This window comes from Heterodontus francisci, chromosome 7 (genome assembly GCF_036365525.1).
Source record: "Heterodontus francisci isolate sHetFra1 chromosome 7, sHetFra1.hap1, whole genome shotgun sequence".
NCBI classification, from domain to species: domain Eukaryota; kingdom Metazoa; phylum Chordata; class Chondrichthyes; order Heterodontiformes; family Heterodontidae; genus Heterodontus; species Heterodontus francisci.
Window position 1 is genome coordinate 92,627,392 of NC_090377.1, and position 14,582 is coordinate 92,641,973.

At 42.4% G+C, this 14,582-nt stretch overlaps 1 protein-coding gene across 1 annotated transcript in view; it reads right to left on the reverse strand.

Annotated features, from left to right (window-relative positions):
- Positions 1-13,959, reverse strand: part of tmeff2a (transmembrane protein with EGF-like and two follistatin-like domains 2a) — an 88,742-nt gene extending 74,783 nt beyond the window's left edge. The window contains exons 1-4 of the mRNA XM_068035662.1: positions 13,495-13,959; positions 12,054-12,163; positions 11,756-11,885; positions 11,277-11,303 (exon numbers count right to left, since the gene is read on the reverse strand). Coding sequence (XP_067891763.1) covers positions 11,277-11,303; positions 11,756-11,885; positions 12,054-12,163; positions 13,495-13,651 — 424 coding nt within the window. The 5' untranslated portion in view covers positions 13,652-13,959. The remainder of the gene's footprint in view (positions 1-11,276; positions 11,304-11,755; positions 11,886-12,053; positions 12,164-13,494) is intronic.
- Between the last annotated feature and the right edge of the window lie 623 nt (positions 13,960-14,582).

Here is a 14,582-nt window from a genome sequence, read left to right on the forward strand (position 1 = left end):
CCTGCCTGTCCCTCCTTCTACGGTTCTCTTGTGCACTGGAGGACATACCTCCAGAATGGACAATACCCATGAAACCAGTGTCCCAAAAATGTAATGGAGAGCTTTGTACTGCTTGCTGTGATGAAAGGCATTTTTCTCCTTCTCCCCATAGAAATCTTAGCAATGGCCCTGACAGGAGTATCACTAACTCAGGTGAGCCCTGGTGAACCAGCAATATCAGCCCAGAACTTTAAATTTTATCTGACGGACACAAAACACAAAAATCCTGGACCTCAAATGCCTTCATTTGGAGATCCATTGGTGCTCATTTAAAGCTGCCGCGTCTGTGATTATTCCACCCCCCCCCCCCCCACCCATGTAGCTCATGCGCATACAGTAAAATGGAAGTCTATTGGCTCATTAATTACCCAAATTGGCTTCAATCGGTTGGCGAACAGAGTTCCCACCTTGCCTGCCCTCCAACTGTAAAATGGCTTACTGGCGTCATGACGTCGGGGACCCAATCCAATATCACCTGCCATTTTATGCTCCAGCTGCACACAAGGATGCCCGATTTCTACAGTAAAAAGTCTTTGTCCTTTTGAAAAAAAAAAACTTTTTTTAAAAAAAGTGAAGAATGGTCTAAAATGGCTGTCAAAGAGAAGGAGATTGGCCTTTTGTGTATTCAAACTGTCTGACAAAGGACAAATCTTCAAAGTTAAGTAGTGTCAACTGAATCATCCTACACCTATCCTAAAACATGCCAGAATTGAATGTCTTTTTCTGAAACAAGAGGAGGTGAGAAGTAGCCACATCCTGGGCCATTGTGCAATCACCATGGGGAAGAGACCAGAATGTCGAACAGGAAGAGGACGATAACAACTTTACCTTAAAAACACAGCAGAGGGAGAGGGAGAGGCAGATGCAATATCCTAACAGCTAAGCCACAAAACCTGCCAGCCCTGATGCAGAATCCTACATCTACATTATACAGCAGTGAAAGTTAGAAGTAACCCACCATCAACAGAACCTTTAATCAAGAGAAAGATCCATCATCTCAGGCCTGCATCCATCAGGAACCTGACTTTTGTGGGTCGGGGGGAGTGTGGGGGGGGGGGGGGGGTGGTGGTTACGAATTATCTTCAAAAATCATCTTCCTTTAAAGACACCAAGGGGCTAAACTCTAATACAAATTCACCTGCTGAGGTCAGGTGGGGAGTTGAATAGTGGGAACCACCCACGACGCACCACATGGTTGTAACAACATCTGTAATGAAGCCATTTCCTACACGTCTTGGATAACTGTTTCCTTGCAAACGTTAGATTTTCCAGTCTGTTTGAAATCCAACAGGTGAGATGCCTTTAAAGCAGCAATTTTGTTTTCTTCACTGCCGTTCAGCTTCTGGAAACTACGTGACAATGGAGGAAATTAGAACTGTGGTGTTGAATGCACCAATTCTAGTTATATTATTTAGAGATTGGGGAAATTAATCCATAATTACTTGGTAGTTAGCTCTTAAGTAATTGCAAGCAAAATAACTGAATAGTAAGTTAATCAAGTTGTGAAAGTCTGGGATTTTTGTCAGTCATCAGCTAAATTAGTTGAGATATTTTGAGGAATATTCATTCCACTGTGTTCATAACAAATCTAAAACATGTATTTGTTTGCCTTTAATTGGCCATTGTCATTATGAAAGTCTTTGATAATCCTTTTTCCTTGTTTACAAACATTACATTAGAAATACATCACTGGGATAAAACCATGCTGAGAGAGATTGAGTATTATAGATTTGCCAGTTTTTGATTTGGTGGATGGTGCTGGCTGCATGCAGAGACACACGGGGCACACGGGGCACACTGAGGACTGGAATGCATGACACATGTGTGGCTCCCAATGATTGGTGGTGGTGGCAGGGTGGGGGTGTGGTTGATGGAGGAAAAAAAGCACAATGGATAGTAAGAGGAGCCCAACAACAAAATTATTCTGGATGGAGAGATAGTTTCCATGAGGGATGGGGATGGCATGGGAAGGATGGATGAGATAATGGAATTGGTGAAGTATGGCAAAATGGAGGGGACAAATATTTGATACAATTTATTATTCAAGAGCTATTCTTTGTGCTAAAAATGAAGATTCACTAGATTTGAATAAAAAAGCTTTATAAAAGCGGTTAGGTGAATTAAAAGAATACATCAATAATGTTGCTACGAAACTTGAATTCTAAACAAGGACTTTGTCAAGGAACAAGATTGTAATTAGGAAGCTGTTTTCTTTGACAGACAATTTCAATAAAACAGGCAGATTTTAAGGAAATTAATTGATTCCTTGAATAAAATGGAGTCCATCAGATGTAAATAGGAGAAAAAAATGTTTCCAAGTAGACTTGCTGTTCTATGACTATAAACAAAGTCACAAGGCCAGACTCTTCACAAAAATTTGTCTATATCTAGGCCTGTTTTTACATGGGGACAGCTTTATGTAGCTTTTTCCAGAGTGAGAAATTTTGATTCTGTTAAAGTCTTCAGTGAAAGAATAACTGGAAATCCTGCATTTAAAGTACTGTTGCAATAGAGATACTAATTTGACTGCGAATGTTTCGTGGGTCTTTGCCAGTGAATGCACTAATGCCTTCATTAGAGTCACAGACAATAGATTTCATAAGTATATTAATACGCAGTTTCATCCCACCCACTTTCCCAAGACATAATTGTAACACATTTGATTCGTGAATCTTCCAGTTGCTCTTCCTCCTGAAAATAAATTCCAAACGTTTTCTCAAAAATTGCATTTGTATAGCATCTTTAAAGTGTAGAAACATCCCAAGACAGTGCCCTTTAATTGCATAATTTCTTCCTGCTGGCTAATGATATGAAATTTATTTATTTACTGTTAGTCTCATGTGCTTCCCGTACTCTATTGGCAATCTACTTTTCCCCAGGGAACCCTGAAGTTCAAATGTCAGTGTTTGATTCTTCCTAGATTTTCCTCATCACACTATATTAAATGTCAAGGCTAGAGTATGGTTAATTAACAAGCATCATAAATGTGTTCACGAGAAACATCCACAAGCACTGAGCAGGACAATCCTCAGATTCAGATCTCTCAACAGTAAGGCAACATGTACAACCAGCCAAATACCAGTCCAGAATTTTGCCATTCAGGTCATTTCACACACATGAAGTTGACACTTGCCTTAACATTCAGTACAGCAAAAAAAAAAATCAATTAAACATATGAAAGTATCTGTGAGATATCAGCATATCTTTGCATCCAATAACTCCAGTAATCAGTTATAGATACAACTTAATCACACTACTGTTCTACTTTTTCTGTATACAGGTGTACATGATAGTTTTTCCTCTCCACCTTACACACCCACGACAGTGATCTGTGATTGACAGTTAGCATTTACAGATCTAAAGTAAATAGATGATTAACAGTAGACACAAGATTAACTTTTCAGCTCCAAGAAATGGATTGCTTTTAAAAGAAATCCATAATTGGCTTGCTATTCATATTAATAGAAATTGTTATACAAGGAGCTACTTAAAGCAGCATTTTTTTAAAAAAAGTTCTTTACTTAAATGCATCTCAATTCCTAAATAAATTGTAGGGGGTTGCATTGATCCAGTCAGAAACTGTCTGATTAGATGTTCACTGTAAATTCTGGACATGGTAATAGTAGACACCAGCAACACTATTTTTTTTTTAATAAAAAAAGTGTCTGGCTGTCACTTTCATGTGTTATGTACATACTATTGATTTGCTATGTGCATCTATTGTACTGAACATATTCAATGCTTTTTCTTAACAGCCACTGTATGTTTATATTTCATCTGGCATAGTGCATATCTTTGAGACTGCAATTTGCAGTCCTTTCAAGAAGCTCACCCTTAAAATTTAGGATTCACTCCACTTCCTTTCAAATTCTGGAATATGTTGTTCATTTGCAGCAGATCATTCTGCTCTTCCAACATTCCTTACTTGACACTCTCCAACCTGACTTCTACCCTGCCAACAAAACCAAGACTGCACTGGTCAAAATCACAAACATTCTGTTGTGATGAAACCCTGGCTTTGCCTCTCTGCATTCTCTTCTACCTTTGTGATCTTGAACACTATTGGCAATTCCACCCTCCTCCATCTGTCCACCGCAGCCCACTTCTTTGGCATTGGCCTTTTTAGTTTGTCATACAAGAAAAAGCAGGCGGTACATTGCCTATGGTGGCTTTCAGTTGCTCATATGGTCATCTACAGTGTACTTCAGGGATTCATCCTTGGTCATCTTTTCATCATCTACATGCTACATAATCATAAAAATCATCAGGAAGCATGATGTCAGTTTACACACACATGCATAACAACCAGCTCAACTTCAGTCTTCTTTATCGATCCAAAGGTTGTTTGTATACTGTCCAACACCTGGGCATGTCAAAATTACTTCCAGTCTATTGTTGGCAAAACCAAAGCAATCTTTTGTGGTGCTTGCCACCATGTACGTGACACCATCCACCTTCACAACTGTTACCTCGGGCTGATTCAGGCAATATGGAACCTTAATACTCAAGCCTTGGAACTTCCTTCCCTCTGCTTTACCACCACCCTCTACTTTTAAAAAAAGATGCCAATATATATTTGGAAGTAATTTTTTTAAAGAAGAAATCAGATTGATTGGACTTGAAATAAAACCAATAAATTCTACAAGCAGAATCACAAGTGATACAATACTAGATTAGCTCATTCAGTATCTGCAACATAATTATGCAACCTAAATAAAAATTAGTCTCCATTATTTTCCCGAGCAGCAAGCCAGATAAAGTGGCCATAATGATGCAGTTCATGCTTCTCAGAACCCAGACTGATGAGCTTCCTGACCACTTATGTTGTAATGAATACAATTACAGGAATAACTAATCAGGAGTATAATCACTTGATATCAGTTGTACTGATTTGCTCCTTGTGTTACATCTTTGCTGCTTTTTCGTGGCCTGATAATGACTATTTTTCACACATCAATTCATAATCACAGACCACCGTTATCTGTGAGAATTCAAGGGCCATATTTTCCTCTTCATTAATTTAAAAAAGACATACGTAAACAGTGTTACAATAGCAGTTTAAAACATTGACAGATTACTCATCTTGGTTTACAGGTGACCACAATATCAGTAGGTTTATGGGAAATAGTTATGGAAAGGGCCAAGGAACAAAGGGTGAAGATACTCAATGGAAAAAGGGCTAATTTCAGTGAATGATTGGTAGGTCAAACAGTAAATGAGCAATGGGAGGCTTTCAAGGAGAAGATAGTTATGATATAGACTAAACGCATACCCATGAGGGGGTATGATGGGCATCTGAAGCTAAAGCTCCCTGGATGACTCAAGAAATGGAGACTAAAATGAAACATTTATGATGTCAGGTTTATAATAGTCAAGAATCAAGATAACAGAAAGCAGAAAAAATTGAAGAAAGCAAAAGAGAGGCAGAGAATGTATGATAATAGATAACATAAGTAAATAACATAAAAGGGAACACAAAATTCTTTTCTCAACATATAAAAAAGAGTAAAAAGGATAGTCAAAGGAAGATTGAGACCAATTAAGGACCAAAATGGAAATCTTCTTGGGGAGAAAGCACCTGGCTCTGGTACTGCATAGGCACTTTGCATCTGTTTTCACAAAATATGATGCTGGCAACATCACAGTATAGAAGGAAGGGACAGAGAAATTGGATAGGATAAAAATAGATAAAGAGGTTGGCAGCACTCAAAGTAGAAAAATCATCTGTTTCAGATGGGATGCATCCTAGGTTACTGAGGAAAGCAAGGGTGGATCTGGCCACAATTCTCCTTGGATATAGGAGCGGTGCCAGAGAGCTGGAGGATTGCAAATATGACACTCCTGTTTGAGAAGGCTGAATGCCAGTGGTGGGAAAACAAATCGGTTATAAAATTAATCTTCACTTGGGAAAACATGGGTTAATTAATGACAGCCAACATGGTTTTGTTAAAGGCAAGTCATACTTTCAAAAGGTATTTGATAAAGTACCACATAATTGACTTACCAAAATTGAAGCCCATGGAATTAAAGGGGCAGTGGCACTGTGGATATGAAATTGGCTAAGAGACAAGAAGCAGAGAGGGCAGTGAACAATTGCCTTAGACTGGAGGGACATATACAGTGATATTTCCCCAAAGGATCGTTATTAGGCCACTTCTCTTTGATGTATATTAAGGACCTGGGCTTGTATACAGGGGGCCCAATTTCAAATAATACAAAACTTGGTAAAATAGTCAGACATATAGCATGTGAAATTTATTACAGAGAAGTGTGAAGAGATGCTTTTTGGGAGGCTGAACAAGGACAGGTTATATAAACTAAATGGTACTATTTTTAAGGGTGCGCAGGAGACACCTGGGGGTTTCACAATCTGTAGCTTTATAGAGTACAAAAGCAAAAAGTTATGCCAAACCTTTATAAATCACTGGCCAGGTCTCAGGTGAGAGTATTGCACTGAATTCTGGGCATCACACCAAGAAGGGTGTCAAGGCCTTGGAGAGGCTGCAGAAGAGATTAACAGAATCGTAACAGGGAAGAATTACTTCATTTATGTGGAAAGACTGGAGACTCTAGGATTGTTCCCCTTATAACAGAGGATATTAAGAGGCATTCACAATTATGAGGGGCAAATAAGGAGAAGCTATTTCCACTGGCAGGAGGGTTGGCAACTAGAGGACACAGATTAAAGATAATTAGCAAAAGAAGCAGGGGGAGATCAGGAGTTTTTTTTTTTTAAATGCAGCAACTTATGATGATCTGGAATGCACTGCCTAAAAAGGATAGTGTCAGCAGATTCAACAGTAACTTTCAAAAGGGAATTGTATATATAAACTTGAAAAGAAAAAATTTGCAGAGCTATAGAGAAAAATAATGGGAGTGGGAATTGGGCAGCACTTTCAAAAATCCAACATAGGCATGATGGGCTGAACGACCTCCTTCTGTGCTGTATCATTCTATAATTTTAGTGCTACTCTTGAAGATTTAATTTTTTGAAATCATTTTAAATAAAATTGAAATGAAAAAGGAGGGACCAAAACAAAATGGGAGTAGAGGAGATGGTTCAGGCAGAGTCAAGGTGCATTCCCATGAAGGGAAAAGGTAGGCCAATGAAAGCCAAAGCTCCCTGGATGACAAATGAGAGAGAAGAAAATAAAAAAGGAGGCATATCACAGATGTCAGGTTGATAATACAAGTTAGAACTTGGCTGAATACAGAAAGTTCAGAGGGGAAATGAAAAGGCAATAAAGAGAGAATGAGAAGAGACTGGCATCTAATATAAAAGGGAAACCAAGGGCTGGATTTTGTGGAGGCAGGGCTCCTGGCACCGGGTCGAAAAGGCAGAGAGAACCCCTTCTCTGCCTTTTCAAGCACCCACCCCCCCTACTTCCTGCAGCGATCCTCCAGTCTTTTTAAATCTAAGTTTCAGGAGCCGGGATCCCCGTCCCTTTAAAGACAGGGATCCCACCTCCAAAATCAGAGGGCCAGCAGCTCAACAGTATCAGCAGTGCTACTGGGAGTGGTAGCCCCTGCTGGTACTGCAGAGGCCTCAGACCCAGCACAGGAACCCCAGACCAGAGGTAGGAGATGCAGGGTTGCCAGGACAAGTCCAGAAGGCCCCGGCAAGGAAAGGTGGTTGTGTAGTCCAGGGACTAAAGCTGTTCCCGGTGGAGGACCTCCGTGGGCCACAAATTGTCAATGAAGGATGGACCCCCGCAGGGAGAGCATGTATTGCAAGGCGCCTTCCCCGCCGCTGGTAAGATCCCAGCAGGAGTGGGAAGAAACCCTTAATGGGCCACTTAAGGGCCTCAGTCGGCCTCTGGGCGGGAAGGCCGTTTTTGACCTATCCCGCCCCTGGAAAGATCACTTAGCAGTGGTAGGCAATGGGTCCTACACCCCACCACAACCCTGCAATATTCTGTGCCCCCCCCCCCACTTTGACCCCACCTCAGGGGGGCACACAAAATCCAACCCCAAAAGTCTGCTATAGGCATATAAATAGTAAAAATGTAGTAAGGTGAGGGGTGCAGCTCATTAGGGACAAAAGCTTGGAGGCAGTGGGCATGGCTGAGGTACTAAATGAGTAATTTGCATCTGTTTACTACTGAAGAAGATGCTGCCGAAGTCATAATGAAAGAGGAGATAGTTGAGATCCTGGATGGGATTAAAATTGATAAAGAGGAGGCATTAGAAAGGCTGGCTGTACTTTTAAAGTTGATACCAGACCGAATCAGATGCATTTAAGGATGCCGAAGGAAGTCAGGGTGGAAATTGTGGATAAACAGGCCATAATCTTCCAATCCACCCTAGATACAGGGGTGGTTCCAGAGGACTGGAGAATTGCAGATATTACACCGTTGTTCAAAAAATGGTGTAGGGATAAACCAAGCAACTACAGGCCAGTCAGTTTAACCTCAGTGATGGAAATGCTTTTAGAAACAATAATCCAGGTCAAAATTATCACTTGGATAAGGGTGGATTAGTTAAGAAAAGACAACACAGGTTTGTTAAAGGCAAATCTTGTTTAACTAACTTGACTGCGTTTTTGGATGAGGTAATAGAGAGGGTTGATGAGGTAACGCAGTTGATGTGGTGTATGTGGACTGCCAAAAGGCATTCAGACATTGCATTCCAGATCATGGGCTGAATTTTATTACTGTGCCGCACATTGTGGTGGTGCGCTTTAACTCAGTGGCTTTCCGACACAGAAGCACCACTGCTGAGCCCCTGCAATATTTCGCACAGGGACTTATTTAAATGGAGGGGACAGAGCAGCCGCCCCCTATGACATAGAGGGGGTAGCCGCTGTATCCCCGGCAACGGCTTCAAGCACCACTTTCAAAGGGCTGCAAGCCCTTAGGAGAAATTTTAATATTTAAAGATACATTGTGAAACATTATGTATAAACAATTAAATAAATACTGGAGGCCATTTCCCCTCCCCCCCCCCTCCCACCCACCAGCCTAATGTTTGTTTACGGGGCATCATCATCAAAAGGAACTTTATTAGCAACCTGCACTTACCCCCACCAACCTCTTAACATTTGCCCTTCAACCCCTTCCCATCATCCCCACAGCCAATAAAAAAGGTTTTCCCTGCTCTCCCCTCCCGCCCTGATAATTTCAGTCCTCCCCCCTCCCCACCAGTGTCTCGCCTCAGAACTCCATTCCAAAGGCCGCTCCCACAAGTATTTTATGGGCCCCCTCCACCAAACCCCCTATGTCGAGGGGCTAGTAAAATTCAGCCCCATAACTCACTGAATTTTTAAAAAAATCTAATTTCCCCTTGGCCTTTTTTGCCAATTATCTTAAATCTGAGTCCTTTGATTACCGTCTGCCTCTGGAAACAATTTTTCTCCATTTTTCCTATCAAAACCTCTATTTTGAGCACATGCAGTAAATGAAACATCCCAGCTCTCTACATAACAATTCAAATAGTTGTTTGGTAGTACAGAACTTAAGTACTGCTGAAAAAAAAAAGACATGTTGTCAAAGCTTTTCATCTTGTACTCATCAGGACAGACACAAGAATGCCAAATTTCAAAAGGAGCTGCAACTTATACTTCATGAAAAAAGGGTGCCAATTCGTTGGCAAGCCATGGAGAATGCACCAGGGAACTATTGTCTCCTCCACGCTTTTTTTTAAAAAGGCGCAATGCCTGGGCATGTTCCTTTTGCTTAATTCCCTCATCCTTGGGGAACTAATTGCTCTTATGCCACTTCACATCAATGTAGAAGATGCTCTCATTGTGATGTCCACTGATTTGCAGGAATCTGGTGCACACAACCTTAAATATGTTTTTTTAATACATATAATTTACAGTACAGAAAGAGACTGCCCTGCCCAACTGGTCTATGTTAGTCATTATGCTCCACACCAGCCTTCTCCCACTGTACTTCATCTATCAGCATAACCTACTGTTCCTTTGTCCTCAGTGTGCTTATCTAGCTTCCCCTTAAATACAACTATGCTATTTGCCTTAAGGACTCCTTGAGGTTGCAAGTTCCAGAATCAATTTTCTGAAAAAGGAAAACATGGCCCACATATTTCTGCAGAAACCAAAATAATAAATCTTTTGATTATAAATGAAATGCTCATAGAAAAGGGTTGAGTCAATCTTCACTGACCTTTAATATGTATGTGAAAAACAGAATTTGTTTGTAGATGTTTCCTGGTAAGTACCTCTGCAATTGAACTTTGAGTTTTATTTCTCATTTGTCCTACCCACAATCAAATGCTCAAAGTTCATATTTGGTGTATGAAAAACAAATAGATTTCTATTAGTACTCAGACCTGCAAAACACCAAAGGCTTGGAAATGTCTACTGGAGAGTATAGCCTAACATAAGGGATACAAAATATATATATATATATATATATATATGCGCTACTATATAAATAAATGCTTTACATTTCATTGCTGTTAAATTCAAAGAAGCTCTGCATGTGCCCAACGTTGGTTAGTGCTCTTCAAGCTAATAATTTCCAGTTTTCTGTATGTTGGCTATTATAGTCAATCTTTCAGGAAGAGTGAGATTAATTAGGGAGCTCTAACAAAGAGCCAACACAGGCAAGATGGGCTGATTGATACAGCACATGAGAAGGCCATTCTAAGATTACAATAAGTCACAGGCTTATAGGCATATTGCAAAATAATTGTAAATAGAGGATATATTTCAGCCAAACAATTCTGTGGTTAAAGCTGAAATTTCACAGTTTGCCATTTTCAGCAAGTGCACTTGCCCGAATTTCATCTATGTATTTAATAAAATACTTCACTAGGCAATAGCACAATTGGTAGAATGGCTTTTTCTCAACTCAATGGCTGAAGATTAAAGTTACAGAGTTGTGCAATGTCACTGGAGTTTGCCCATCACCATAACTTGTGTGTGCTTTCTCTGCTTTGGTTCGGGGTGCTCGACAACTGGTCTGGCAATCGATGGGAAGGGAAACAAAACTCTGCCACTCAGCTATCCCCACTGCAAGTCCACTCCTGCCCACCTATTATGCAGTGCCAAGGCCTGCAGTTGCAGAGTGGCGCAGACTGTCTAGCCCTTACAGCTAAAGCAGGCTGCCTTAAAGCAGACAGCTTCTGCAAGAAATTAAAAGGAGAAAATTGTACCGGAAGAAAAAAAAACTTGATGCCTATATCATAAGATACATCATCTATAGATGACATGGCAGCCTCTATGACCACAATACTATGATTAGATTAAAAATACATTTGCAATAGGCACTTACCTCCATCTCCAGAACCTGATCCCATATCTGTAGAGAGACAAGATCTCATTAAAAGGCACAACAGTATCATTTTCTGACTGGATTTTTTCATTTTAACACTGTTTATAGTCTATAGCTTCAATTTAAAGATACAGTTTTTATTGTCTCCTGTGAGAATTAAAGCTGATGAACAAATGACCAAATACTGACTATGGCACTCTAAGTAGCAGGAATGTATTTTTATTATGGGTGGAATGGTGATTAAATGCCCAGGACAGGGTACTTGCAGTTCCCATTTCCGTTCAATATGCTTCAATAATAGCTTTGAAACGCGATAACAAGCAGTGCCTGTTGTTTGAGGCTGCCTATGTAACAAACCCTTGCAAATAAGATCACACTGGATAATATCAGATTTGTTTTATAAATTGATAAAACACAAGGTTAAAAGCGAGTGTACGCTCACATTCACGCTGTTACAATGCATATTTGGGTGTGCATACCGTTAGAACAGGATCCTTCACCCAGCACCTTTATTTCACTTTGCTGCTTGCATGCAGCCTGTCGCAGGTAACATTCGTTCTGGTAGGTATAGCCATTGGAGCCGCACACTGGCACATAGTCAGTGCTGCACTAAAAAAAAGGAAACAATTATCATCAGGATCTGCCAGACTTTCTGCAAGGTCCACTCTGCACGCATCCCAAGCACAAGACAGCAGTCTGTCCCAGTTCAGCCAGACTAAACGGAGCCCAATTAACAGCAGCCAAAATAAAGCAGTGCCAGCAATGCCTATTTCTTACCTTGAGCTGGCAGTCGCAGGTTATCGTCTCTCCGATCCGCAAACACTCCCCACCAAACTGACATGCATTGATGTCGCAAAGAAACAAGTCGTGCTCTCTGTCGTCAAAACCTTGATATATCAAAAAAAAGAGAGAATAGGGAAGTACTGGCAGAACTTAGTGGCTAGTGAAAAATAAATGGTAACCTTTTCTGTGGCAAATACAAACAGGTCAATATCACAAGTCGCTGGAAAGGGCTCGATATCTATTTTGTCCCTAGGTTGGCAGGTATGTGTGTGTTGCAGACGGGTCCTTCCGTGATCGCGGAGGTCTAACTGTGCAGATCTGCAGCCTTGTTCTGATGGCAAGTGTTGCAAAAAGAAATTCTATAGCAGCGTTTGCAAACCTCATTCAGCCGGAGATTGCAGTTTAACCTGAAACACGGCGCGGTCTCTTTAAATTAAATTTCACCACTCCACATCCGCTCTGCCCCTACCCTTCATTCTTTATCGTGCCCCCTTATAGGTGTCGAATATATATATATATATATATATATATATATATATATATATATAGATATATAGATAGATAGATATCAATAAAAGACACAATCTATGCACACATACATGTGTATACGGGCAGGAACCTAGAGATGACATGCCCAAGTTGCAACAAAGATACAGAAGCTAGATTATTTACTGAAAGCTTGTCTGTTTCTAACGAAGATTGATGACCTAAATCTTTCCACTAGAAATGAGGTTAATCACAAGTCGAAACCCGCAGACAAAAATCGCTGGCAGCCCCTCGCTTTCTTTTATTTGGCTCCAGTTTTCTGTAGGATTGCAACATAAAAAAACTCATCTGGGAGAAAGAGGGTAAACAATTCCTTTTGCATTACACCATGCAGCTTTTTTTCCCCTATCCGGATCTCCGTCCGCTCCAGAACCCGGCTTCTGCGGGGCGCTGAAGGTCTGCGGGATGAGCAGCACCGCCGACTTGTGCCTGAACGCTTTCGAGGCAAGTGAAGGTTCTTGTACCCCGAGATCACATTTTTTTAAAAACGCTGGAGATCAAAATAGATCAAGGCCAATGTAAAGGTGGAGACTGCTGGGGAACATTTCCTCCCCCATCCCCAGATTACATCGAATTCAGTCCGAGAGTAAAATGTTAAATAAAAACAGAAAGTGCTGGAAATGCCCAGCAGGTCTAGCAGCATCTGTGGAGACACAAACAGAATTAGCGTTTCAGGTCTCTGTGACCTATTGTCAGAACAGTTTCAGAACATTGGGCAAATTTTTTAGACGCAAGTCTGCAACATCTTTGCAATACTTCACCTGGAGCCAACAGAATCCAGTCAGAGAGTAACTTTCAGCACCAGTGTCAATATTCAGCTGGCGACTGGAAGTTAAAGGGACACCCATCCCAAACCGCCCCTCTCTCGCAGTTGGGACTGTTGCCTTACCCGAGCAATTCCAGCCGGTGGGTGTCTGACAGTCACTCAGGGAGGTAGGGTAAGCTGAGAGTTTAACAGCTAGCGTGGAGAGAGTCAGCATCGCCAGCAGAAAGCCCGCTCGGTGTGGATGAGGAAGTGGCCAGCCTGGCGGGTGGGACTCCACCATGACGACAGGCGGCAGATCGCAGACCTCGGCTCAATCCCAGACTCTCCGACCCCACCATCTTACACAGGGCACATCACGCATCCTGGGCGCAGCAACACCGCCACATGTGTCCGCCGCGGCTTCGCGACTGCAGCAGCTGCGGTAGCCCCTGTCTCGCGCTGGCCGGGCTGCGCTCTCTCTCGCGCTGTCTGGGCGCTGGGCTCGGCTCCTGCAGCCTGCTGCTGCTGTCTCTGTCTGTCTCTGACGCTGGGCTGGGCGCTCACGCTCTGTCTCTCTCACGCTGCAAACTTGTTATTGATGAGCCGCCTGGCGCGCGCCGGCTTTTTCTCAGACATCCCTCGGCTGCGATTGGAGCGGCGGGACTCCGCTTCGTCACGTGGGCGGCGGGGGCCGCCTCTCATTGGTCCGGCATGATATTGGCGGCTGGGACGCAGGAAGCAAAAGAGGTTGGGGTTTGTGAGGGGCCAACAGCAGCTTCGAGCAGGGCTCAGCACAGCTCAGCTCAACAGCAGCATCGAGCCGGGCTCAGCACAGCTCAGCTCAACAGCAGCATCGAGCCGGGCTCAGCACAGCTCAGCTCAACAGCAGCATCGAGCCGGGCTCAGCACAGCTCAGCTCAACAGCAGCATCGAGCCGGGCTCAGCACAGTTTAGCTCAGCCCAACAGCAGCATCGAGCCGGGCTCAGCTCAACAGCAGCATCGAGCCGGGCTCAGCACAGCTCACGGAACAAAATCCCAACATCAGCATTGAGCCAGCGACAGGACGGAAGATACATCAACATCGAACCGGACTCGGTTCGGATCGTCTAGGCTCAGAGCTGGGAGATCGGACGGGAGAGCTCGACATGAACAGTAATCCCGTCTCCTCCCAGCAGTTTAGTGAGGGGATTATCAGCAGCCCGGCTCCTGTCTCCTCTCACCGAGGGTCCGG